General features: G+C 44.8%; 1 protein-coding gene across 1 annotated transcript in view; it reads left to right on the top strand.

Moving 5' to 3' along the window:
* Positions 1-2959: 2959 nt before the first annotated feature.
* LOC119445280 (uncharacterized) overlaps positions 2960-27111 on the top strand; it is an 80568-nt gene continuing 56416 nt past the window's right edge. Inside the window, exons 1-4 of the mRNA XM_037709595.2 lie at positions 2960-3411; positions 3748-3804; positions 3866-4130; positions 26292-26483. Coding sequence (XP_037565523.1) covers positions 3127-3411; positions 3748-3804; positions 3866-4130; positions 26292-26483 — 799 coding nt within the window. The 5' untranslated portion in view covers positions 2960-3126. The remainder of the gene's footprint in view (positions 3412-3747; positions 3805-3865; positions 4131-26291; positions 26484-27111) is intronic.

The raw sequence follows: 27111 nt of genomic DNA, 5'->3' as shown, positions 1-27111 counted from the left end.
GGTCGTCTGCTACGCGCTGTAGTTTTTTGCGTTCATTTTCCACGCAAAGCACTTAAACTGTATTTAACTTCAACAGTGTGGTGCTGCATGGAGCTTACCCATCTTTGAGCGTTTCTTTGTGCTTGAGCAGCAAGATAATGCAAAAACTAACGTATCAAACTCATCAGCGCGGCCCAGCTCCGGTGCTAGAGTTCGGGAACGGTATTACGGTAACTGTGCGTGCGTAGAAACGCGCTAAATGAGCCCGCCCAATGAAAGAACGTAAAAAAAAAGAAACGTTATTCGCATGGGTACGCGGGCAATAGCACCATGCTTGCAAGAATAAGAGCAACAAAAAGAGTAAGTTACTCGCGGACTCAAGTGAAATACTTACGTGCGTGCAGTGACCGCTTCGCTCACCATTACGCGCTTTTCGCTCACGGTCAGTAGTGGTTTACAGCTACATGCATATGTATTTATTTGCATATTTTTTAGCCACGACAATATTTTATTATGAACAGAGCGGAGTGAGAAGGTGTAAGGGGAGCAAGAGAAAGAGCAAGGACGGCACTAACGCCGCAATATTGTTGGCTTATTTCGCTTCAGAGATTGCGTACACGAACAATTCTTGCTGTACGCTATATATCTCTTCAATACAAACTTCGCGCATGATGTACCTTAAGGTTCACCGTGAGCGAAGCTTTTTTCAAATTCAGACATTCGAAAGAAAAGCCATTCGATCCAGCCAATACAGACGGACGGACGGACGGACGGACGTCAATAGCTAAACAAATATTTTTTTTTCTCCATTGAAATGAATAGATAGCTACTACTGCCCTAGCCATTTAGTAATTTGTTATGTAAAGGTTATTACTAGAATATCCTTGTTTTAATAATCCGTGAATCCTCTCTGAAATTACCAACATGTAACTTCTCATTATATCATAGTTATTGCTTAACGTGCGATTTTTTACGTTAACTAACAAGCATTCATGGCGCATGGCGATGTTTGTGCTTGCATTATATTGAGTGGAAAATCATCTTGAAAATTACTGTCTTTGATGCACTACAAATGTCGCTATTGATTCTACATATTCCTAAAATAGTTACCTTCAATAACAGCAAAAAATGAAAAGTTTATGTTTTGGTGATTTGTTGCCTCTTTCATTACGTAACTGCAAGTACATGTAGTTATTGATCAGTAAGTATATCTGCTGTGTACGAACCAGCGAGCATACGCAATAAATATTCCTAAAGTTACTTTCATGTTCAAATTCGCTGAGTGTTATTTTCGCTCTTGCAACACAAGAAGGCGAAAGGCGAGTTGCACATACGTAATCCATCATGTTCGTTTTCTGACGCTTGCTCGTAAATATGAAATGAGGCATACGTACACAATGTTGCACTGTTAGCGTTTTATTTACTTTTGGTTTGTCTTGTTTTTTGCCGCGTATATTTCTCGCGTACCCTTTACCTATACATGCCGTGCTATAGCTTAGTGGCTTTGGTAGGTTGTACTGGAAAGCTCGAGGACGCGGGTTAGATTCCCGGCCACGGCGGCTTACATTTCGATGGAGGCGAAATGCATCAAACACCCGTGTACATAGATTTAGGTGAACGTTAAAGAACCCCAGGTGGTCGAAATTAAAGAAGCCCTCCACTGGGACGTCTCTCATAGCCATATTGTGATTTTTGGGTGTAGAACTCCAGAAATTATCAATACTATTATTACCCTTTACCTGTGTTCTCAGTTCTTGACGATATATGGCTAAGTTCGACATGTTGAGATCGAGATTGGCATTCAACACGTTTTTACCGTCACACCCACCGTATCAGAGGGATTTCTGGGATAGTCTTATGACCACAGGTCATATTGTTATCGTTAATCGTGACGTGAGTGCAAGTATGTCAAGTTAGTAATGCCATGATCCATCAGTCATCTTAGTCACACATTTGTGCCTTTCCACACTATACTTTGGTATATATACCAATTGAATGAGCCGTGAGAGTTACGCGGTTTGTATTTATTCTTGGTACCGCGGCATTGGCAAACAGACACATTCCGCTTCCCAAGAGCCCAGTTAAGGATTTCGCTTTAATAAAAAAAAACAATAGAGCACGGGATGCAGTCTTGTAAAGCAAATCGATTCGCATGAAATAAAAGAAAGGAAACGATAGGGTGTAAAAAGCGTTAGCATGAGCTAGCCATATCTGCTACGTTCTCTTGGTGGTTATCGCGGTCTCCAGCTTATTTTCTACTGCAGCACGTTCACGTTGCTCTTTCCACGCATAACTAATGAAGTAAGTGCGAGGAATGCGTTACTCAAACAGCTGCGTAAGCGCGGACCAAGCGAGCTAGAAGGAAATGGACAAAATACCCGTATTCACAGCCGGCAAACGCGTTCTCTGTGCGGTGAGTCACTGCGGTATTACCTTGCGGTGACGTGGTACTTAATATATCCTAAATTATGGCGATGTTGGCTAATAGCATCCAAAATAACAGGCTTGTAGCAGACGCCCGCCGCCTTGGCGCGGCTTCCGCAGCGGAGTAAGCCCACGGGTCCGGTACAGCAGCGCCGCGGCGTGGGAGTTCACACAAAAAGGTCCTCGCTCCTCCCATGCATTCGCGCGGCGCTTTGGACACTTTGCCATATTACAGTGTATTCTAGAACACTTTACCCATATTCTAGGCCACTCTAATGTGATCTGAACAAAAAAAAAAAAAGAAAAAAAATCAGCCGCTTTGCGTGCTGCAATCGGTAGCGTTGTACATTTTTAAAACCTTATAATAAATTACGCGCTTTGTATAGAGCACTTAGATGCATCAATTAATAATCAGAAGGACCTACTCTAACGACTCAGTACGTTTGTACAAAATCGTCAAAATTGTTTCGGGGTCCCTTTAAGTTTTGTAAGTGTAGTACTTGATTCTGCTTTTTCTGGCTTAGTTTCGCTCCGCTACTACCAGCTGTGGCAACCCTGAAACTTTCCGGCGTCGTTTGTGTTTACGTTTGCGCGCGGTTTCGGTGGCGCTGTGTGGACTGTGTGTTTCGCTCGCATCAGATTTCTGGCGAGTTGTGGTTTGCCACTCGCTTGCGTGTGCTACATTTGTATGTACTACCTCCGGTAGTTTTATGCACGGAAAGAATGCCGAAGCGTCCATGCTCCGTTCTGGGTTGTGACGCCGTTGAGCAGGAACCGGGGCTGACTCGCCACCGGCTGCCACGAGATGAAGCGCTGCGCCGTGCTTGGCTCCATTGCATTGGACTCGAGGCCACCAAATGTGACAAGCGCATGGTGCTTGTCTGCAGTCGACACTTCGCACCCGAGGATTATGCCCTTGACCCGCGGCGGTTACACCAGATGGGAAGTGCGCTGAAATCATCGTTAAATCCGGCAGCGATACCTACGCTCTTCGTTCCTAACAAGCCGGTAAGCGGCGCATTTTCACATCGCTTCGTTATCTTGGTTCGCTGTCCTAATTGAAATGAGCTGACGGAGTAACGGCATGCTGTCGCACCACCGGTGGTTTCGTTTAAATTGTGCTCAATTAAAGGTGCTACTGTGCGGCGCCGTTAGCGGCAAATAACTCGAACTATGTGAAGCACGCTATTAAGGCAGCCGAGACAAGTAACCTGCCCCACCTCTCATAGCTGCTGCTCATGCTGCTCACATACTGAGATAATTGTAATGGTAGAAATGTTGTTGAAGCCGGAATGTCAGTTTTAGTGCAGTTACGCACTCTCTTTACCGACCCTTATTTTGCAGTTGCGACCCAAACCCCAGCCTAAACCGCAGCCCCAGCCGACTGAAGCGCCACAAACGGTAAGTTTCAGAGGTATGACGACTGCTTTGACCGATCTGAGCGCTGGCCATTGCTTTGCAGCCCGAGACGTGCACGCGCCTCCAAGTTCCGTTGATGTGCGCAGTCAGTACGCAGACGATGCAGGAGGAGCACAGGCCTCCCGAGACATCCGTAGCGTGCACTCAAACACTCAAGTGCACTCAAGTCCACCGCAATGCCAGTACCCAGACGATGCAGGACGAATGCAGCCTTGCTTGGACAGCCGTAGCAGGCACTGAAACAGCTATAGCCCGACGGACAGTCGATACCCAGACGTACTGCTTGAAGGATCCAAAAAAGAAAGTTGGTAAGTATGGCTGTTTCACAGTGTAGTTATAAGTTGTTCTGTGGGTTCAGAAGAGCAGCGTATAGGTAATGTGGTTTACACCAAGAAATGCAAAAGCAAAGATACCCCGCGGCCTTTCCAACTGACGCTGAGATGTCTTGCTATTAAATCGTTTGTTTATTGACAATATTGAAGACTAGGTGACCATAGAAGGCTGGGGCTTTCAGTTCAATAATGTGAGGCATAAACACAGCCATGCGTCCACTTGTGTGTTCCACTGCAGACCGACAGTGGTGGGAAATCTGCATTGCCAAAGAGTAATGCCAGGGCAACTTGCCAGTGCTTCAGCACAGCTGCTGGGCCTGCATGCAGGCATAATTCTTTTCTGACACTCGTGTAGAAAGGGCCATTCGTTCATGCTGAGTATGAAGGCAGTGTGGAGGTCAGGGATGTGGCTCCAGTTACGGAATTGCAACAGCACAACTCAACACCACTAATGTGCCAAAGTGTGAAGTTAATTCTCATGAAAAGCGTAGTCACTGTGGAGTGCTATGATTTTACGCCAGCATATACTTGCGGACAACTTTCGGTGGCAATGAACAGGAAGCTACGAAGGCAAAGTTCACACAAGTAAGAGCGCTCCAGAAAATAGTCCCACATTCTCAGCTGCATTAGCCCCATGAGTAAGAGAAAACATAATTTACAACAGCAGAATACACCACTTATACTCCGTTTTATACATCAGGTGCAACGCTGTGAAGGCTATGCAAGTAGTCCATAAAGAAAGAAAAAAGAGGTGTATCACTCGCACTGTTTTGTGGCCGTGTGGTCTAATGCGTCGCTCTGGAGAGACGACACCGAAATTTGAGGTGCATGGGTTCAAATCCCCATGCCAGCATTAATTGTTTTTATCATGTTTTCTATGAGTTAAATTCGAAACCTTGCTTCGTTCCGAATAACTTAAACACTACGTGTATTCGGAAATGAACTACACGTATGTGTTCGTTTAATGCGTACTGTGTTCATTTGGGCGAGCTGAAACCCCGTGAGCTCGCAACTATGTTTGACTAGCGATGGCGATTTTGTCGCGATTCTGCAGCATTTGCGCTTTACCTTGTTGATGCAAGAGAGAGCTTTGCTTTAAAAAATGACGTTAATTCATTGGTTAGTTAGCACAGCTGCACCACCCAGGCCAGGTTAACAACAGGTGTTTGTCTGTAACTTTCGTTTTCGCTGTTGCCAAGGAGATTCACTCTTTTCTGGGCCTCAAACACTGGGCATATTATTGATTACACCTTGCCGCCAGCAGAGCAGCAGGTTTAGTTTTCCCCAAAACTGTGTGGGACCGACTTTGACACTGCACTGTGTAGTAGCCCGAAGCACTTGGTGCAAGTGAAACATCATTTTTATTGATTGGAAAGTTCAGAAAGATTTCTGTAACTTGGAATACTGGTTTCTGGCACAGGGAATGCACAGAACATATTCTAGACTTCTCAAGTACCTGTTTCCTGTCTGAAGATATGCAACATTTTTGTGAATCATTGTGCATGATTTCTTCACTACTGTGTTTTTTCTCCCCTCAAGCAAGAATTACATTCTTTTTTTTGTCACTGAAAAGAGCGCTCTTTAGCTAGGGTGTTATTCACCAAAAAAAGGAAGTATATTTAAATTGATGGGTCAATTGTTCTTACACATACAACCTTGATTGGGCCTGTTTTCCCGTGTTGAGGAAATGGCTATGGTATTGTTTCACGCAGTGACAAGAAATAGCACTACCTCAAGATTAGATTTGTTGTCATACATAAATGCATACAGGGGCAATATGGACTGCATGCAATGCACCAACATTGCAACAGGTGGCCGACTTTCGTTGTTTAAAATACGAAAACTTTTTTTATAGAGAGCACCTCGGGTCGATGGGTTCAGATTTCTTCCTTTCTTGCACACAGTTCTTGCAGAAGTCATGTGACCGTTCGTTCTGTCTGTATATGTTTCATGACAGAACATTGCACTGGGTCATTCCTTGTAGGCCCGGGTCACTTTGAGTTGTTAAGCCCTGCAAACATAGCCACACAACGAGGAAACACTGCTTTCTTCATCATGGTCACCAAACCTTCCTGGGAAATCAGCTCAGCATGAAGCAGCGCGAAGAGGCTGGATAGAAAGGTGTCCACGCTCCAGCTCAACCAGTTGACCCCCATGAACAGGGTACACATTCCTGGAAGTCAAACAAGTTCTTTGATGCCACTTAATTCTTCATCACTGAAATGAACACTCGAATCATCGGAGAAGGAGTTGCACGAATCGCAAATGCTGAAAACAAATGGTTCAATTTCACTGCCTACAATCATGTCACGTTCCCATGCTTCAGCCTCAACTTGCTCTACATGAGCACAGCACTTCTGCCAGTTTTCCTGGCTTAGAGATGCCAGTGCTTCCGGGAGGAGCTTTCCAACTTCAGCCAAAGTGAAACCTGTTACGTCTGGCGATGTGCCCCTTCACCTGGCTTCAAATAAGTTCAATCGGCTTGAACTCGCAGTGGTATGGTGGTACACGAAGCACTTCATGGCCATGGGCAGCCGCCAGAGTGTCAATGCGGTACACAATGCTGGGTATGTTGACCTTTTGCGAAAGTTCCAGGCGTTCAGCTCTCACCATGTCCTTTGACCACGGAACACTTTTCTTTGTGAGCCAAACCTGAATATCAGCTTTGTGCGTCGACTTGATAGGTGTTTTTTCAAGAGCTACGCCGTGGTATGGCGCATTGTCCCTGACACTGGAATGTTTGGCAAAAGCTTGTCGGTAAACTTCTCAAAGGACTTGCCATCCATCTCAGAGTGGTAGTCAGCGTTGTTCCCCTTTTTTGCTCTGAAGTAGTCAGCAGCTCTTTGGACGAAACCTGGTGCGCTGCTCCCAGCATGTACAAGGATCAAACGGGCCCCTTGGCCCAAGGGCGCAGTGAATCCTGTTGTCAGGTCCTTCAGGAAAGCATCATGAGATGACTTCACAGTCTTGTCCTGCCAGACGGATTCCTTCGTGTGCCCCGTGTTGACCCACGTTTCATCTAAGGAGATGATGCACCTGTACGAAGTAAAACAAACGAGTGCACGAGTTAGTGCACGCAAGTAAACAGTGGATATCACTGCAGCAGCATGAGCCTTAGCATGATCATAATCGCAAATACTGCACTGGAGAACATGAGACAAAAAATTGAACAAATATCATTCATATGAATAATCTTGTTACCAATTAATACGCTGACTGCTCTTTCACAAACAATCGAGAGAAAAAATATCGGCGTTAATGTTGCACACGCAGGTGGCATTTGGCAGTCAGCTTTGAAGCATGACAAGTTTGGGTTTCACACTTGCCTGATTCGGTGAGAATTAATTAGCAGTCCCCATCATTTGTGGCGACTGCTAACAAAAATAGAGAGTGTTCGTAGTAGTGGTGCCGGTAACTTGTATCTTTCAAGGTAATGAGCGCTGTATAGTGGATGTTGATTCATTCCTTCGGTGAAGACGAGATGGCACTACCCAGAGCAATAATACGACAGTTTTAGCAGATTTGTTGGTTTGGCTTATGGCACCAAACAGCAGAGATTTAGCGAATACCTATGACTGATTCAGGCAAGTACCCCACCTAACAAAACAAAAGTGGCCATGAAATGCGAACTCTTTGTACAAGTTCAGCATTAACAACCACGTCGCTAAGCTGATTTTTTTAAAGAGTTTTTAATGCAGATGTAATACTCTATTACGATTATACATTTACAATGCTAACATATAGTGTTATATGAATGCACTTTAAACGTGCTGCCTAAGAAAATATGCAAAGAATGATTCCCACCTGAGCTGTCTTCGGAATTCCTTGATTGCCCGCAGGTACCTGCGACGCCAGGCAATGATGTCACTATGCTCGATCAGCGCAAGATTCCATTTTCTCTTATCAAACGTGAAGCCGATGTCCTTCATTAACCTCCACAGGGTCGTTTTCGTGAAGTTCGGCAAGTCGTCATCTTCGTTGACAGCCTTTCGCACACTGTCCAGTGTTGGGATCTCCCTCTTGGCATAGATGCTGTGCACTTTCAGACGGATGGCATGGACTGTGAAGCTGTGATGTTTGACGATTCGCGAGCTTGAAATGTTCACGTCGCAAGGTTTTTCTTTGGAGACGCCAAAGGCCCACGTAGACGCTCCGCCTTAAATTTTGCGACGATACGAGGGATACGAGGTGTCCCTACTCACAAGATTCAGTACTTCCCAGGCAGACTTCTCTGGAAAACACATTCTGGTATAGGCATACACATTTGAAATTATTTGCTTGGCTCTCCTTGACAACTTCGATGTACGAACCCTCGAAATAATGCGTGCTCGAGGCCACAGAGCTGGATGCCATTTTCCCAAAACTGACTCTCAGAGTAAACAAAACCCGGCGGTCAGGGTTGCGCGGAGGGCGAAAACCAGATACGAAAAAAAAATGACAACCATAAAATATAAACTCTCGTATTTATACTGTTTCCTCAGCAATACGAGCGGTTTTTGTCAAGCTGATGACAATGTTTATGCTTTATGGTTGCTGGAGAAGCATTTATTGTTTCTCGCTCACCGCAAGCAATGCACTACTTTTCGGTCGCGGAAGTACGCAGTGCAAACAAGAGCGCTAGCTTTGACAGCATTGCACCTGATGTATGAAACGGAGTACAGTGTTGAATTTGACTTTCCATGTTTTTTTCTTCTGCATTTGGGTAACTGCTAAACCATCGCACATGGAAGCTACACTGATCAAGTGTCTGTTCCGAGAAACCAATAGTGCTGTCAAGTACTGCCGGGCTACTTGACGCAGTAACGCATGTAGCCTTCCCGTCACTGCCACAGAAAGTTTTCTGCGAGTGTAGCACAGCAACTGCAGTTGATACATGCCATGTACAAATAAAGTGTTTTTTTAGACCATACGGAATTTGCAAAAATATTTGCATTTAACTGCTGGAGCTGGATTACCCAAAGAGGTGGACATTGTCTTTAAAAGAACGAGAACTTGAAATGCATAATCAAGTTATTGTAGTTAACTGATTAACTCTTTTATTGGATTTGGGGAGCTCGTATAGCATAATCTATTAAAAAGTAATTTTGAGGATGACGCCAGTTTCGAGACATCCATTTCTTTTTCCAATTAATTCTGTCCATTGAAAATTTACTTTGATCCTCAAATTTTTTGCGCCTTCACAATACATTCAACAATGAGGTGTGTTAAGTCTGCAGAATGCGGGCTCGCTGCATGAACTCTCAAAGGAACGTCAGATATATGAACATCGGCTGTTTCATATTCATCATACTCGAAAACCACTTATCCAGCCACTTAAAAAATAGGGCCGACGTAAAACATTGTGCATAGCAAATTACTTCTGTAATTAATCACCTTCTTTGCTCTGTAGTGTTTGCTGAAATGAAATTACATTTTCAGAAATCAATTACAGTATTTAATTGCTTTATTGATGAGGCAGGCTGTAAAAAGTGGGACAGATTTGCATATCTGAATTTGGTGGGAACTAGAGGAGAACATCGGAGGGCAGCAGCATTTCAGATGCGCCTATATTGAGATCGGCAAACCCAGGCATCAGTATTTGTTTCCTCATCCTAATGTTCTACCAGATGCAGACTGATGATTTATATTGGTGCTGCTCTGGCTCAATATCAGCCGCCACTTCGGATGTTGATGCCAGGAAATAACATATGGGCAACTTTCTTAGCTCTTCATTGCCCTACCAGGAGCGGCTTATCCAATTCCCAGCAATAATGAGGCGCTGCGCTTTCTGGAGAAACTAGATGCGAGCATAATGACATTAAGTTACTGGAATGTTGTGCCCAAAGGATTCGTATGTCACAGCACTGCTCTTTCCCCCAGCGCAGTTTTCTGTCTCGTTGCTGGTGTGTTTGCATCTAAACAAGGGAAAGTGGTCGACGAAAATTTTGAAGAGTGAGCGTTAGTAAAGATAATGTGTCAAGAGCTCTAGGTGACTCACTGGAAGAGGTAGGCCAGCTCATTCTATTTACTGTATTTTTGCAATGTTAGCGAAGGTGGGGAGCAAAGTAACGTAAAGGTAATCAATAAAATTTTGGTAATTGTTTAAGTTACTTTTATGCATTGCTGTTATCAATTACATCTAGAATGAGGTAATTGTAATTGGCTACTTTTATTCTGTAGTGCAGAAAAAACCTGTAAAAAATGATGAAAGTGCACCAGATACATGATGAGATACTGACGCCCAGCTGTCAACCTTCCAGCATGTTTTACTAAACACTTTACACATATATTATTCAAACTCTGCAGCACACATCCACACAGGAATGTTTCAAGGCGTATGCGACATGCTTATATTTTTATTATCACCTTTTCTTTGATGCGTTATCTTGTGCACAATTGCACACACTGTGGCTGAACATGATATGCCTTTTTAAAATGTGCAGCAAACAGCATTGATGTTCCAGTTATTACTGTGCTTCAGTGCATAAAGTGGCCATCATCATTATCATCAGCCTATATTTTTGTCTACTGCAGAACGAAGGCCTCTCCCTGTGATCTCCAATTACCCCTGTCTTGCGCTAGCTGATTCCAACTTGTGCCTGAAAATTTCCTAACTTCATCACCCCACCTAGTTTTCTACCGTCCTTGACTGCGCTTCCCTTCTTTTGATATCCATTCTGTAACTCTAATGGTCCACCGGTTATCCATCCTACGCATTACATGGCCTGCCCAGCTCCATGTTTTTCTCTTAATGTCAACTAGAGTGTCAGCTATCCCCGTTTACTCTTTGATCCACACCGCTCTCTTCCTGTCTCTTAACGTTAGGCATAACATTTTTTGTTCCATTGCTCTTTGTGCGGTCCTTAACTTGTTCTTGAGCTTCTTTGTTAACCTCGAGGTTTCTGCTCCATATGTTAGCACTGGTGGAATGCAGTGATTGTACACTTTTCTTTTCAACGACAGTCAGGATTTGGTAATGCCTGCCGTATGCACTCGAGCCCAATTTAATTCTTCTATAAATTTCTTTTTCATAATCAGGGTCCCCTGTGAGTAATTGACCTAGATAAACGTACTCCTTTACAGACTCTAGAGGCTGACTGGCGATCCTGAATTCTTGTTCTCTTGCCAGACTATTGAACATTATGTTTGTCTTCTGCATATTAATCTTCAACCCCACTCTTACACTTCCTCGGTTAAGGTCCTCAATGATTTGCTGTAATTTGTCTTCATTGTTGCTGAATAGGACAATGTCATCTGCAAACCGAAGGTTGGTGAGATATTCGCCGTTGATCCTCACTCCTAAGCCTTCCCAGTCTAAGAGCTTGAATACTTCTAAGCATGCAGTAAATAGCATTGGAGAGATTGTGTCTCCTTGCCTGACCCCTCTCTTGACAGGTATCATTCTACTTTTCTTGCGGAGAACCACGGTTGCTGCGCAATCCTTGTAGATATTTGCTAAGATATTCACGTATGCCTCCTGTACTCCTTGATTACACAATGCCTCTATGACTGCTGGTATCTCTACTGAATCAACTGCATTTTCATAATCTATCAAAGCTTATCTAGAGAGGTTGATTGTACTCAGCAGATTTCTCAATTACCTGATTGATGACATGGATATGATCCATCGTAGAATATCCCTTCCTGAAGCCAGCTTGTTCTTTGGTTGGCTGAAGTCAAGTGTTGCCCTAACTCTATTGGAAATTATCTTGGCGAATATTTCATACAATACTGAAAGCAAGCTAATGGGCCTATAATTCTTCAATTCTTTAATGTCTCCCTTCTTATGGATTAGTATAATGTTGGCGTTGTTCCAGCTCTCTGGTGCACTTGAAGTCGTGAGGCGTTGCGTATAAAGGGCCGCAGTCTTTTCAAGCTTGATATATCCTCCATCTTTGAATAAATCGACTGTTATTCCATCTTCTCCAGCAGTTCTTCTTCTGGTCATGACTTTCAAGGCCCTTCTATCTTCATTGCTAGTTATAGAAGGAGCCTCTGTATCTTGTTCATCATTACTTCGAAGCCAAGTAGCTTGGCTGCTCTGGGAACTGCACACGTCGGTATAGAATTCTTCCGCTGCTTTTACTATGTCATCGAAATTGCTGATGATATTACCCTGCTTATATGTCAGTGCATACATTTTGCCTTGTCCTATGCCATGTTTTTTTCTCACTGATTTCATGCTGCGTCAATATTTTACTGCTTCCTCAATCTTTTCCACGTTATAATTTCAGATATCTCTTACTTTCTTCTTGTTGATCAGTTTCGACAGTCCAGCGAATTCTATCTGATCTCTCGAGTTTGACACTTTCATGTTTTGTCGTTTTTTATTAGGTCCTATGTTACTTAGGAGAGCTTACCTACTGGTTGCCTTGGGGCCTTAGCTCCAACTTCAATTGCTACTTCTGAGATAGCCTAGTTATGGTTTCATTCATTACCTCTTTGTTGTCTTCCCTAAAATGTGGCGCTGGTTTCTAAATTTATTCCATTTCAATATACCTTTACAGCTTCAATTCAGTAGATTGCAATATGCACACTTAGTCATTTACATAAAAAGGTAATTAGTAAATTTGTTTTATTTCTTCAATTTTGCATTTCAACTTTTCATGAAAATATAGTCTACCTTCTGGGTAATCCTTTTCCAGTAGTGGAATTGTTCTAGTCGTCCACACGAATTCAAAATATTTGTCTTAGAAAGCACCTGGTAAATATGTGTGTATGAATGAAGAAAATCTCCAGTCTTCGTTATTATTCAGGGCGAGCAATAGTTTTGCTTGTGTGCTGCCTGTTACTGAAACTTAAGCATGTGGTGGAAAATTTGTAGGCTGACAAATTAGTAGTAGCATTTTTTTTTAATGTGGACGGTGGTGTTTTTTCGCCAGCGGTGAGCTAACACACCAGCTGAGGGGGCGTCCGAAGGAGGCATGGCTACGAGGGATATTCTGGGATCAAGAGAGAGCCATCCAACAAGAATTGACAAAACTCGGCATCAGCACAGGCACTTTTAGGCAGCTTCGCCTACTTGAGGATGTGGAGACTCTTTTGTGATCTGCAGACAGTGCAAAGACCACCTTGGCTTCAATGCTGGGCTTTTCAAAGACGAAGATGATCTTAACTGTGCAACTCAGCCTGCTGCTACCCCGTGCACCAAATTATCGATGTCGTAGCTTAAGCTGGTAGATTGTATCCTCCTTCTAGCACGAAGTGCAGCATTTCAATAACCAGGTCTGCCACCTTTCATGCCGTAAGATACAGGAGTCAGGTGTCTGTTTTATTGAGCATGGCTTCTCAACCCTTCAACTTTACCACTACTGCAATTTCTATCTGTGGACAGCCTACATACAAGTTTCGAATGCAATTGCACTACTGCTCGGCAAGTCAAGGTACAACACCGGAGGGCTTTGGTACCCTTGAAATTGGTGCCAGCACCTCAGACACTAGCCCCAGATGGCAAGCTTGACCAGCAAAAGAAGTCCAGACAGCCCACAGAGCCACCTATAGACTAGCTTTTTATAGCCTCCTAGCGTTAGTGTCAGTTGTGCCGGTACCCTCGTCACCATGTGCTGCCTTCTGGTAAAGGCTGCGGGAGATGGGAGAAAATGGCTGTACTTGCGGTGCATGTTCTCTCGTTGTTGTGTTTTAACAGCAAAGCTGTTTAAGCCAGCCGTAATTGGTGCGTATCAAGAAACTATCAAGGAAAAATATAAAATAAACTTTCTTGCCGAGGCGGAATTTGAACCCGCGTATCCCCGGTCCCAAAGCGAGCGTCATAACCACTAGGCTATACAGCCATGCTTGCAGAACATGCATTTATGCTAACTATATGATTGCGTTCAAGTGTTGCCGTCTTCGTCCACAGCTGGCGCGTTCGTATGCTCGTTCTGTGTGAGGTGAAGATGTTTTGCTTGCTAGAGATAGAGACGCATTCATCCCGCAGGGGCGTCTGCGTAAGCAGGCGTTTGGTGTGTTGCGACACCACGGACCCGAGCACACGAGGATTGGACCCTCCCGCGTCTAACCGTGCGCGGCTTACCCGTGTCCGGGGAAAAGGGGATCCTGGAGGTTGAGCCGAAGCCGGGTGTTCGGACCTTTATGGCCCCCCGGCGGAGGCAACACACCTCTTTGGCCTTCGCTTCTCGTAGACGGCACCCCCGGACTGACCCACCCGGGGGAAATCGGTGGTCGCCTTTTCCTGTCCCTCTCCTAAATCTTTTGCTTTCCTATCAACTTACCTTTCTGTCCTGTCATCTCCTTTCTTCCCAACTTTTCTGTTTCTCTCAGGCGGCTTGGGTTAACCTGGTGCGGTATATCCAACCTTGAGTATGGCGCATTGGGTTATAGCAGCGATGCACGGCTGGCGTGTGCAAGTCATTACTATGTAAAACTTGTAGCGTCCCCTTGTTGGGCTCCATGGTGGGTGGCTGCCATTGCTGCCGAAGTAACTACATCCAGCATGCATAGAGCATCATTTCCTCTACTATCCGATCGTACCGCTGCAAAGCGCGTACGCACCGAAGTCTCCCTCAACTTTTTCGCACCACGCAAAGAACCTTTTCCACGATACCACGTTATCCACAGTAATAAACCTGAAAAGCCCGTAAGAGTAATATCACCTTTCCTCGTATCTAAATCCCTGACGGACACCATTGGACCAGGCTATAAAGCTAGCAAGATGGCAAGCGGCGACCTCCTCCTTGAGGTTCGTGACAAGCTGCAGCACGAAAAACTCGCAAATCTCACAACCTTTGCAGACATCCCTATAACAGTGACCCCACATCGTTCCTTCAACACAGTCCGAGGCGTGATCTCAGATTCCGACCTGTTAGAACTTACTGAAGCAGAACTGTTAGAAGGCTGGCAAGACCAAAATGTCATTGAGGTAAAGAGGATAAAAATCAGGCGAGACAATAACGAAATTCCCACAAAACATCTGATCATTACATTTGCCTCTAGTGTACTACCTGAAACCCTTGAGACAGGCTATACCAAGATCCGTGTAAGACCTTACATCCCCAATCCTCGTCGATGTTTTAAGTGTCAGAAGTACGGCCACGGCTCGCAAAGCTGCCGAGGTCAACTCACCTGTGCAAAATGTGGTGACAAAGACCACACTTCCGAAAACTGTTCAGGAACACCCCACTGTGTGAACTGTGAAGGTGACCACCCCGCATATTCCCGATCCTGCGAAACCTGGAAAAAAGAAAAAGAAGTGATCACACTGAAAATCAAGGAAAACATATCGTTCCAAGAAGCACGAAAACGTGTTTCTGTTTTTCATACCGCAAGGTATGCTGGTGCGGTGCGCAAGGGGGCAGCGCCGCAGCAGACTCCGGCATCGGCCCGCTCCACAAACAGTGTGGCTGCGGCTGTGCCACCAGCCCCCTTGGTGAAAGCAGCTGACGCTGCTTCGCCGCCCGCGAAGGAGGGCCCGTCAACCTCTGGGTTGGTGGCCCCAAAGGTTTCGTCCGACGTGTCGAGGCCTTCACGTCCAACACAGCGCCCTCAAGGGCGCGTGTCCAGCGCCTCGCAAGAGGCGATGGACATAACACCTATTCAGACGGCGCAGCCAGCGCCTAAGGAGCGGCGGGATTCTCTCGACCGCTCCAAAAAAGACAAAACTCGCGTCACGGCGCCTGGAAAGGGCCCCGTGAGCTAATATTAGTCTCTTAAACACACAGCACAAACACTTTCTTCATTATGGAGACACAAATACTACAATGGAATGTTAGAGGACTTACCCACAACCTCGACGATATAAGAGAACTCCTACACAAACATAACCCAAAGTTGCTGTGTGTTCAAGAGACGCATCTGAAACCTACAAGCATAAACTTCCTTCGTCAATACACCATCTTTCGAAAAGACCGCGATGAGGCTAACGTCTCGTCCGGTGGTGTAGCAATAGTTGCCGAGAAGTCGGTGGCTTGTCGACATGTGACCCTTCAGACGGCCCTTGAGGCGGTGGCAGTTCGGGTCATTCTATTTAACAGACTAGTAACTGTCTGTTCCATTTATATACCCCCCAATCATCACCTTGAAAAAACAGACTTTTATAACCTCATTGACCAGCTTCCCGAACCTTACATTCTCGTGGGAGACTTTAACGCTCACAACACGTTGTGGGGAGACTCGCGATGCGACGCCAGAGGTCGACTCATTGAAAATTTTCTTCTTACCTCTGGTGCCTGCCTTTTTAATAAGAAGGAGCCGACCTACTATAACGCCCAACACGACTCGTACTCATCAATAGATTTAGCAATTGGATCTGCTTCTCTTATGTCTGACCTTGAATGGAATGTCATTAACAATCCTTTTGGAAGTGACCACTTCCCCATAACTTTAAACTTAATAACGCAGCATGATAACCCTCCCAATATTCCTCGATGGAAATTAGCATCGGCTGACTGGGAGCATTTTAAAGATTTAACTTATTTACCACGAGATTTTATAAACAATTTTAGTATCGACGATGCTGTTGCATATTTTACCGCTTTTATTATTAATGCTGCTGAAAAGTGTATCCCACAAACCAATGGTGGTTCACTTAAAAGACGTGTTCCCTGGTGGAACGAAGACTGCAGAGAGGCGCGCAAGAAACAGAATAAGGCATGGGGCATATTGCGTAGATCGCCAAATGCAGAAAATCTAATTGAATTTAAACGCATTAAATCACTGGGAAGGCGGACACGACGTCAGGCAAAGAGAGAAAGCTGGGTGAGGTTTCTATCGTGTATAAATTCATACACACAGGATGCAAAAGTGTGGAACGGCTTAAGAAAGCTTAAGGGGCACCAAATTCATCCATTGCCTCTGGTGAATGACCAAGGGAACACCTTGCAGGACCAGGCCGACTGTCTTGGGGAGCACTTTGAGCGTGTTTCAAGCTCAATACACTATTCGCAACCCTTTCTTAAATATAAACAGAGAGAAGAATGTAAGCCATTCGTACGCACATGCCGACAGAACGAACCATATAACCTTCCTTTCACTATTGCCGAGTTGAGAGCTGCCTTGATCGCATGTAAGAGCTCTGCACCGGGACCCGACAGAGTCATGTATGACATGATTAGGAACGTAAACCCTGATACACAACTGACACTACTCGCACTTTTCAACACTATTTGGGCTGCCGGATACCTTCCGTCCGCATGGAAAGAAGCGATTGTGGTCCCTGTATTGAAGCAAGGTAAAGATCCTTCCTCGGCGGCAAGCTACCGTCCGATAGCTCTCACAAGTTGCCTATGTAAGCTATTTGAAAAAATGGTTAATCGACGACTCATACATTTCCTTGAACTGAACAAAATGCTTGATCCCTATCAGTGTGGCTTTAGAGAAGGGCGATCCACAACTGATCACCTTGTGCGCATTGAAGGAAATATCCGGGATGCATTTGTGCATAAACAGTTTTTCTTATCAGTATTCCTCGATATGGAGAAGGCGTACGACACAACATGGCGTTACGGAATCCTGAGAGACTTGTCGCGAATGGGCATCCATGGCAATATGCTAAGCCTAATAGAGAGCTATTTGTCTAATCGTACCTTTCGTGTCAGAATCGGCAATGTATTGTCACGTCCATTTATACAGGAAACTGGTGTACCCCAAGGAGGTGTGCTCAGCTGCACACTCTTTATCGTTAAGATGAACACACTCCGTGCCTCATTACCACCGGCTATTTTTTATTCCGTCTACGTAGACGACATACAAATAGGCTTCAAATCATGTAACCTCGCAGTGTGCGAGAGACAGGTACAGCAGGGCTTGAACAAGGTGTCCAAGTGGGCAGACGAAAACGGGTTTAAAGTTAACCCCCACAAAAGTTCTTGTGTTCTTTTCACAAGAAAGAGAGGCCTGATCCCAGATCCCTGTGTAGAACTGTATGGACAGCAGATACCTGTGAACAAAGAACACAAGTTTTTAGGCATCATACTTGACTTCAGGCTAACTTTCATTCCCCACATAAAATATCTCAAAGGAAAATGCCTAAAAACAATGAACCTAATGAAGATTCTATCACACACAACATGGGGCAGCGATAGGAAATGTTTAATGAATCTTTACAAGAGCCTCATTAGATCGCGACTGGATTATGGTGCTGTAGCATACCACTCTGCTGCCCCAAGCGCGCTAAAGATGCTAGATCCCATTCACCATCTAGGTATCCGCCTGGCCACTGGCGCTTTCAGAACAAGCCCCATTGAAAGTTTATACGTCGAATCAAATGAGTGGTCACTCCATCTGCAGAGAACATACACCAGCCTCACATATTTCCTTAAAGTCCACTCTAATCATCAGCATCCGTGTTTTCATACCGTTAACGATACGACGTGTGCTACACTTTTTCGCAATCGTCCCTCTGTAAGACAGCCTTTCTCACTGCGTGTCAGGGAGCTTAGTGAAGAAATGGATATCCCACTCTTCGAACATTGCTTAATGCCTTCAGCCAAGCTGTTACCACCTTGGGAGTGGCAGGTAGTAGCATGTGATATATCATTTGTAGAGGTTACAAAGCACGCTTCAGAGGTAGAAATCCGAATGCACTTTCTAGAATTACAGTCCAAGTACTCGTGCACAGAATTTTACACAGACGCTTCTAAATCACATGCCGGAGTATCTTATGCAGCCGTCGGTCCGTCCTTCTCGGAATCCGGCGTACTCCACCCAGAAACAAGTATCTTTACGGCTGAGGCCTACGCAATATTGTCAGCCGTAAAACATATAAGGAAATCAAAACTTCAAAAAACTATTATATTTACAGACTCTCAAAGCGTTGTAAAATCCTTGAAGTCACCCTGTAAACAGAAAAACCCTGTTCTTATTGAGCTCTATTCTGTTCTGTGTAGAGCATACGCAACTAACCAGCATGTCATTATATGCTGGGTGCCTGGGCATAGAGGCATCGAGGGCAATGTTCTTGCCGACCAAATGGCCACATCAGTCACATCTCCCGCTATTAACCCTACAGCTGCTGTTCCTGCAACAGATTTAAAACCTTTCTTGCGAAAGAAACTGCGAAGCCACTGGCAACGCTTGTGGGATGCAGAAACAAGTAATAAGCTTCATTTGATTAAGCCACAGTTAGGTTACTGGCCTTCCGTAACAAAAACCCGGCGAACTGATATCCTATTCTGTCGTCTAAGAATAGGACACACGTACGGCACCCACAATTTTCTATTGAGTGGTAATGACCCGCCAACCTGTGGTAGATGTGGCGAGAGGCTCACCGTCCTCCACGTCCTCCTGGAGTGTCGGGAAGCCGAAAGAGAAAGAAAGAAACACTTTCCTCTAGCATATCGCTATTATGTCCCTCTACATCCCGCTATGTTTCTCGGTAAAGAACCGCTCTTTAACACCAAAGCAGTCCTCGCATTCCTGAATGATGTTGTGCTACATGTTATTAGCCCAACAAGTTCGTAGCGCATCCTCTCTCCAGAGGATGTTGCTGTGATTGTTTTTTATAGCACATGCCTCCAGGCCCTTGTGTCTCAAGGGCTCTGTTTAGGCACTTGTGCTTCTGGCTAATTCTTGCATCTGCAATATTTTGGAAGTCATATCATTCTTTCGCAATGCATTGTTCATGTCTATAGTACACATCATTAGTCATTGCCATAATCTTATTACGTATAGATTTTACGCACTTTACAGCGACTGCTTTTAGGCCCCTTTACAGCCATGCCACATCTAACCTTCATATATTTGACTATTCATATACCACTAACAAGCCATTACCATCTTACCATCGTCCTGGCGCTCTTTGGCCCCACCTGGCCCTTGCGCCAATAAACAACAATAATCATCATAGAGACGCATTCATGTAGCGGGTCTCCTGGAATGCGGTGTCGGCATAGGAACACGGTGTCTGTGTTGCAAGCTGCTCTATGCAACGCGCAGTGACGGCCGTAAGTCCCAGATGCACGAAAGGAAATTATCATCATGAGTAATAAGATAAAAAGTTTGCGCACACTTCCGGAAAATGCTGGGCTACGATCGCCCGGCTTCACTGTTTCAAGCGTTGCATGGCCGAGTGCAAGGTTACGCATTTTTTTTATCGAGCGGCCGTGATACAGCATACGGCATGCGGCGACAATTTCATCGCCGTTGGACTTCATACGGAACCTCATGGCAATGGCGACGGCAGAAATCCGCTTGGAGTATCCATATAATTGCTATTGCAATAAAACACAAACGCACATGTAGGGGAGAAGAGCAAGTCGGGAAGTGTCGGCACATGGCAGCAGCAAGCAGTCATCACCTCGCACAAAAACATGCAGGAACACGCAGTGCAGAAGCACAAGGTGGTAAGTGTCAGCACATGGCAGCACCAAGCAGTCATCACCTCGCACAAAAACACGAACGCACATGTAGAGGAGAAGAGCAAGTCGACAAGTGTCAGCACTTCTAGTATAGGAGCGCATGGGAGGCGTCGCAAAACCTGCATGTCACAAAATGCTACTCACCAAACTGTGGCTGAATAGTTTTGAAGGCGACATACCTGACAAACAGCTCTCTTTGCTACAGGGGCTGGCTGCGAGTTCCAGAGAGCATAGCAATTTTTAAACATGTTCTTGTCGCATTTGCTGAGGTGTTTGCTGTAGACGTGTCCTTTACTGTGTCTTCTGAGCAGGATGTGCATGTACAAAGGGTATTTGTCCGAGCCGCATCGTGCTGTCGTTGGTTGCACCAACAACCAGTGTATGTGGAAGCTGCTGATGCAAGAGCCCTGCGATTGACGTTCACGGAGACACAAAAAGTTTGTGCTTGTGTGGAGTGCATTCGCTGTGCATGCAATGTTCCTGCGGCGCCTGAGAAATGATACTACAGGATAGTGGCTTTAAATAGAAAATACTTATTGTCCAGCAAGCTTGCTTGGGTGGGTGTTCGTTTGGTTGTCGTGAACTTCATGATAGTGTGCATCTTGCCTCCTGTACTGCGTTCCTGCGATAAAAGCATAACAGTGCTGCTTAAGGCCTTTCGGCGTCTTTATTTTGGGTCTCCTTGATTCACTTTTGAAACAGAAGGCCCACAGTGGTCAACCCATACCCAAAACTGTGTTTTCAATATGGAAGAAAGTGTTCAGGTGCAAGTGTTGACTTCGTAACTTGTGCAGCGATTGTTCCATTACGACAAATAAGACTGCACTTAATTTGACTGTTTCCATGTCCTTTGTTTTTCATGTACATGAGTGAGCTGCATTAGAGTACTCATGACCACAAAAAGAGAAAGCAGCATGTGATTAGCATGCACAGAAACAGGGCTGCGCATGCGTCTGTGCCTCGCTTGATTTTCATTTTTCACGCCATGCGTGGGTGCTTGAACTGCTATAATAGTACGATGATCATGCGTTCACACGCATGATCTGAACATGCATTCCTGACATTCCTGACTGAGCCCCCTTCAGCGATGTCATGCATGGATACACAAATTGTGTGTCCTGGCTCTATTGACTGTGAATGAAAAAATGAAATGCCTGTAATCGGCTGCGCACACAATATAAAATGCAATGCTTCTATCTCGTGCACACTGCACTGGCCCAATAATGGGTTATGTTCCTGAGTGTGAACTGCTGCTCATACTTGCTTTGTGTCAGTCTTGAGTGAACACGCAAGAGTTTAGAGGTTTTGTTGCGATGCCGTGCAGTGTGCAAAATATCGAGAATAACTTTATTGTACTCGTATCAATTGTCGTATGCAAGCAGGGTAAAAATGCAGCATAATGTATGGGGGTACCCCAGGGCACAAAGATGATACTCGTCTTTAAATAAACATAAGTATAATATACTAGATATCATCTAGTATCTCCTTTCAACAGTGCCTCAAGCCCCCAAGAAATGTGTATTCCTATGCAGAGCTTGCCGAAAGAAAAGCATGGCCTACTGCACAACATTGTAACTGCTCTGAAGCAGACGACGCTGCAGCTCAATTGATGCAAACAGTGAGGCAGGTTGCTCTCGCTAAGTTATCTCCGTGGTATATTTCTGTGATCTGAAATGTGATAGCATTAAAAAGGCACAACTACAGTGGAATCTCGATGATACGAATGTCACGGGGTCACGAAAAATATTCGTATTAGCCGAAATTCGTATCATCAAAACACAATTAAAACTAGCTAAATTAAACGCGGGGATCAAATCGCGAGAAAAATCGATTTTTGAAAACCACGCGTTTGGGTATCTGCAACGCCTAATCTACGCTGCATCAAAATGGTTTGGCTGAAAACGCACTGAAAGTTCCCGAAAAAGTCTTATTCGTCAGTGCGCAGGGCGAGAAAACAGCTTTAAATCGCGTAAAATCACCGCAGTTCACGGAGCCATATCTCGTATTTCCCGCCACCGAGTGCCGCCATCTTGGTATCGTTCGAAAGCTCAAAGTTTCGCTGTCCCGCTTCTCAATTCGTCCGTCGTCGCCAGCTTGTAACAAACACACAAACACCAAAGAAGCACGGGTCTGCGATAGGTAGTCACACGGGCCCTCTGATAAAAGCGGGCCTCCGATTGGCTGCCGTGCTGAAAGGCGTCTCTCCATTGGTTGCTGCTGTGGCAGGGGCAAGATGGCAACTGCAGTTGTCTGCTTCGTAAACCACGCCGGCGTCTTCACTTGACACACAGAATTCGGATTACTGAGAACTCCCAGATTTGTGATGGATTGTCGCTCGTTGGCGAAAAAAACTTTGGACGAAGCACGCCTTCGGAATACGGAAGCGCTCCTACGGCAAGAAAATTACGGCGATTAGTGGGAGACGTGGAGGCGCACCCGACTGAACGAGCGCAACCTTGCACCGTGGATTACGTGCCGCGCTATCTTGCACCGTGTGACTCAAGCAGCGAAACCCACAATCGCCCTGTGCCATCGGCACCGATAACGCAGCCGACGAAAGATGCGCCAACGGAGGCTCCCAGGCCTCGGCGCGGGAGCCTCCGCGTGTATGTATTGCTGGGAACACATTTTTGCAGGGGCAATATAAGCCGTCTTATATCAAAATGTGAAGGCCTTAGGATCTTTTTTTATTTAAATAATTCTTTGATGTTGCCCCGAGGCGAGCGCATGTCCAAAATTTGGTAGACAGTGTAGCATTAAAGATCCCTGAATGCTTTTCAGGCTTCCCGGCAACTGCAGCTTTTTTTTTTTCCACCTTCGCCTCTGCGCGCCACTACCGTTTTACGCTGCTGTAGAAGCGAGCGCCATCTGGCTGGTGCTTTCGCAAGTAACGAACCCGAGCTCGCCGCTTTTGTTATGGTAGAAATGCTGGAAAAGAGGTTTGTGTTATAGTTTTCTCGTAACAGAATTATGTTTTCTCGTACATTCAAATTACAATCCGAGGCTATCATGTCTGTAGGTTGTAGTCAAGTTGTGCTTTATGATTTTTCTGACGGATTTTACTTTGAGAAATTAAAGTTTTGTTTACTAATGTGGTTCGGGATGAATTTCTCCGCCATGGATGCCGATGCTTACGCCGATGCCGCATTTTATGCAACACGGGGCCCTTAACGCTATCGCGTTAATATACTATCGTAAGTACCAGAAGATCCCGAATGCCCACACTGCGAGATTGAGCGCTGGTGCCGCCACACATTTGTATCTTAGAGGTCATAGGCCCTAGTCTTGACACGCATGGTGGCTGCACGGTCGGCATTATCTGCTATGTTGACTGATTGGCTGTTGAGAGGTCACGTGTTTTGGAATTTGTGCTGGGAAGGGAAGTTTTGGAAAATGCAACTTAGCGTTTTCATCAAGATGACGAAACGTGATTTGGAGCTGCAAATTTTATCGAGTAATACTTTTTTCTCGTCCTTAAGAGCTATATTGCACGTTAGCGCCTTAACCGCTTATTGCACTAACAAAGGAAGTCAGACTATCGCATTTATGTGGCTGCCTATCTTTAAGGCATGTGACCACGTGATTATGTTTCTTTTGCCTTACATGTGCTTTATCATTTTTCTCTGCCATGTTTTCTTTGCTTGCACCAATGTTTTACATATATGTGGTATTTTTCCAATAAGCTTCAGTTGAGCGTCGGCACACTGTCTTGTTGCTTCTTTTCTCTGTGCTTGTCTTTGACGCTGTTTCATCATGTTACCACATAAACGTGTCCCGCTGTCCCTACTTTAGCTTTGTGTAAGCCTTCTGTCATTTTGCCGCACATATCGTTTACCCAAGGATCGTTTATTCAGACACTTTCTGCTTTAAATTTGCTTTACGAGAGTTGAGAGCTTTGCGTCAACAATTGCTGTAAAGTATTGCTGGCAGAGACTATTTTGCTTTACATGGACCATCACGAAAATATTCACTAGGGAGAGAAAGCGTATTCTTGGTGTGGCAGGTTCTGGGAATAAGTATTGAAATTCTGGGAGGAAGAACTTTTCCAAGACATCTCTAGGCAACCGCACTGTAATGTGTGCGTGTATTTGTTGAATCTCCACGACTTCAATTTCAAGTGCCTGATTGGTCTTTACATTTTGTTGAAGGGGCCCGGCAGCAGCCTTTCCTCTAAACTGAGAACACACTGAACTGAACGTGGTAGCAATGCCCTGCCTCTTGCTTCATTCTTACTTTTTCTTTTTTCTCTGGTGCACTTATGGTATAGTAACTCATATGGCAACAAGGTTTGACATCTTACAATGTTGATGCAGAGCAGTCGCAGGACAGGCAGGATGTGTCAACAACCTCAGCTTTCCCATTTGCTAGGAGGGGTGTGTGTATTCAATATAAGCTGCTGCATGACAAGAAGACAATGGACAGATATGTGAACACACAGAGCGCAGAACAGTGTGTGTTCACTTCGTCTCTTTCCATTGTCTTCTTGTCGTGTTGCAGTTAACAATGAATCAGCATCAACTAGCCTGACTTTTAGTTGTTCTATCAGGGGTGTGTGTGCTTGAAAAATATGCAGTCTTGAACAAATGCCAAATGGTTGGTGTCTATGAGCTGCTGTTTGGGTCTGTAATGTCATCGGTCGTGCAAAATAGAGGGGATCTCAATGACTGCATCTGGGAAGGAGCAATCTTTCATCCGTGATTGCAGGCTCTCTGCTGCTGCATGCTGTGGAATCATATTTGGTTCATGTGTTATGATAGCATAATCCACAGATTGTGAATGCTTTTGTTTCATGTTTGGAAAGTTGTACATTGCCACCCCTTCAAATGGAAGCTTTAGCTCATTACCAGTTACTTCTCTGTTCAAATACATGTAAATTGCATGGATTTTTTCATGAGACAACTGCTGAATGAGTTTGAATGAAATCGGTTGCACTTGGGAAAGAAAGTGTGGTTCTAGCAATTGCAGGAAGCAGAATATTGATTTTGGACTTACTACTTTTTAAAGAAATTGCTGAAAATTGGTTTTAAAAGAATTGAAGCATGAAGTTCGCAAATTCCTTTCTCTGCACGAGAACTAGATACTCCATGTTCTAGAGGAGCTAAGGCGAATAAACCTGGCATATTAGTTCACACTTTACGTGAAAATGTTACACTTACGAGGGTTTTGGAAAAGGCCCAATCACAGATTAGCGGTACATTTTTGTCTTCACTTTTACAAATTCAGCACTATTTGTTAAAATATTGATGGCATAAATAAAAAATATGCTTCACAGAGTCACTAGATTTTAAGCGCAAAGAAAATTGATTTCTCAGTTCTTGTGGATTTAGATAGAGCTAAAGAATTCTCTTTAAAGGAATAGAAAACAACAAATTGTTTGAGCTCTACTAGCCTTCCAAAATAAAATAAAAAATGTCACTCTTACTTTAAGAAGGCGTGTGGTAAGCCAGGAAAGACGGAAAAACAAAAGATGGAGGGTGATACTGCCTTGCAATTCTCGCAGCAGCTTGCCATGACGTCATGGATGTTGACGCCCTCTTCACGGGACTAGTTAACTGTTTACTGGTCAAGATTCACTGCATTGGATTCTAAGAAAGCCAAGGATTAAACCTAGGAAGTTTAAACAGTATTTACTGATCCACAATGACTAAAATGAGGAAAAATACTTTGTCACATGTAATGTTACACTGACATGCTGACTCTGAGGTTCTGGCACAAAATCCAAGAATGACACCTTGACCATCATTGTTCAAGTTGTGGATTTCTTCAAGAACACTTTATCAATCTAAACCGATTTGTTCTTTTACTTTAGTGTCCCTTTAACACTGAATTGTTTGCTTTTATTCAGGAGGTGGCACCCGTGTATCGAAGACGCTGAGTGTTAAGCAGCGAACAGTTGGCGCAGCGGCATCAGGCTCGGCCAGAGGCTACTCCTCCGACAGTAGCTGTGCTTGGCATGGTGCACCCGGCATTGAATGCACGCCAGCTGGGGCAGCACTACTGACACCCAATGAGCCAGTGCTGAGCAGGGATACAGATGGTGAGAACAAGTTGTTTGCACCTCGGGTGAAGAGGAGCCACCTCATTTGTGTAGATTATGCATTATGCTAGTAGGTGCCTATGTTGTGCTAAGCGTAGGGTCCTTATTTGTTGATGTGGGTGGCGCAATCGCATCTACCCACCAACAGCCATGGTAGCATTGCACAGCAATGCACGATGTCGCAGGTTCGATTTCCAGCTATGGCGGTCACATTTCGATGAGGGTGAAATGCAAAAATGCTTGTGGCCGTGTGTAGAGTGCACGTTAAAAATCCCAGGTGCTCAGAATTAATCTGGAGTGCAATGTGTAATGCACTATACCTCACGCCTCATAATCAGACTGTGGTTTTTCTCCTGTAACACCCCAGAATTTCATTTAATTCGGTAATCTACCCTCTTGGCTGGAGTTCCCTCGGTGCTGAGCCTCAATTGGCCAAGTTTCATTTTCATTAAAGGCCGCCCGCTCCCTGAAGTTTTGTTCACTGCCATTATTGGGATGCGAGAGAGAGAGAGAGATTGTGGTTGTGAAGAGGAAGAGGCGCTATCGGGATGTGAGTGTTGGCCGGCGTGGGCAGTTTCGTGGCCCTCGCTCGCTATATGCCTGTGCGCCACGGTATTTCACAACTCGC

Source organism: Dermacentor silvarum, chromosome 3 (genome assembly GCF_013339745.2).
Source record: "Dermacentor silvarum isolate Dsil-2018 chromosome 3, BIME_Dsil_1.4, whole genome shotgun sequence".
Lineage (NCBI taxonomy): Eukaryota > Metazoa > Arthropoda > Arachnida > Ixodida > Ixodidae > Dermacentor > Dermacentor silvarum.
The sequence above is the reverse complement of the archived record's forward strand: the minus strand, read 5'-3'. Positions and strand labels throughout refer to the sequence as shown.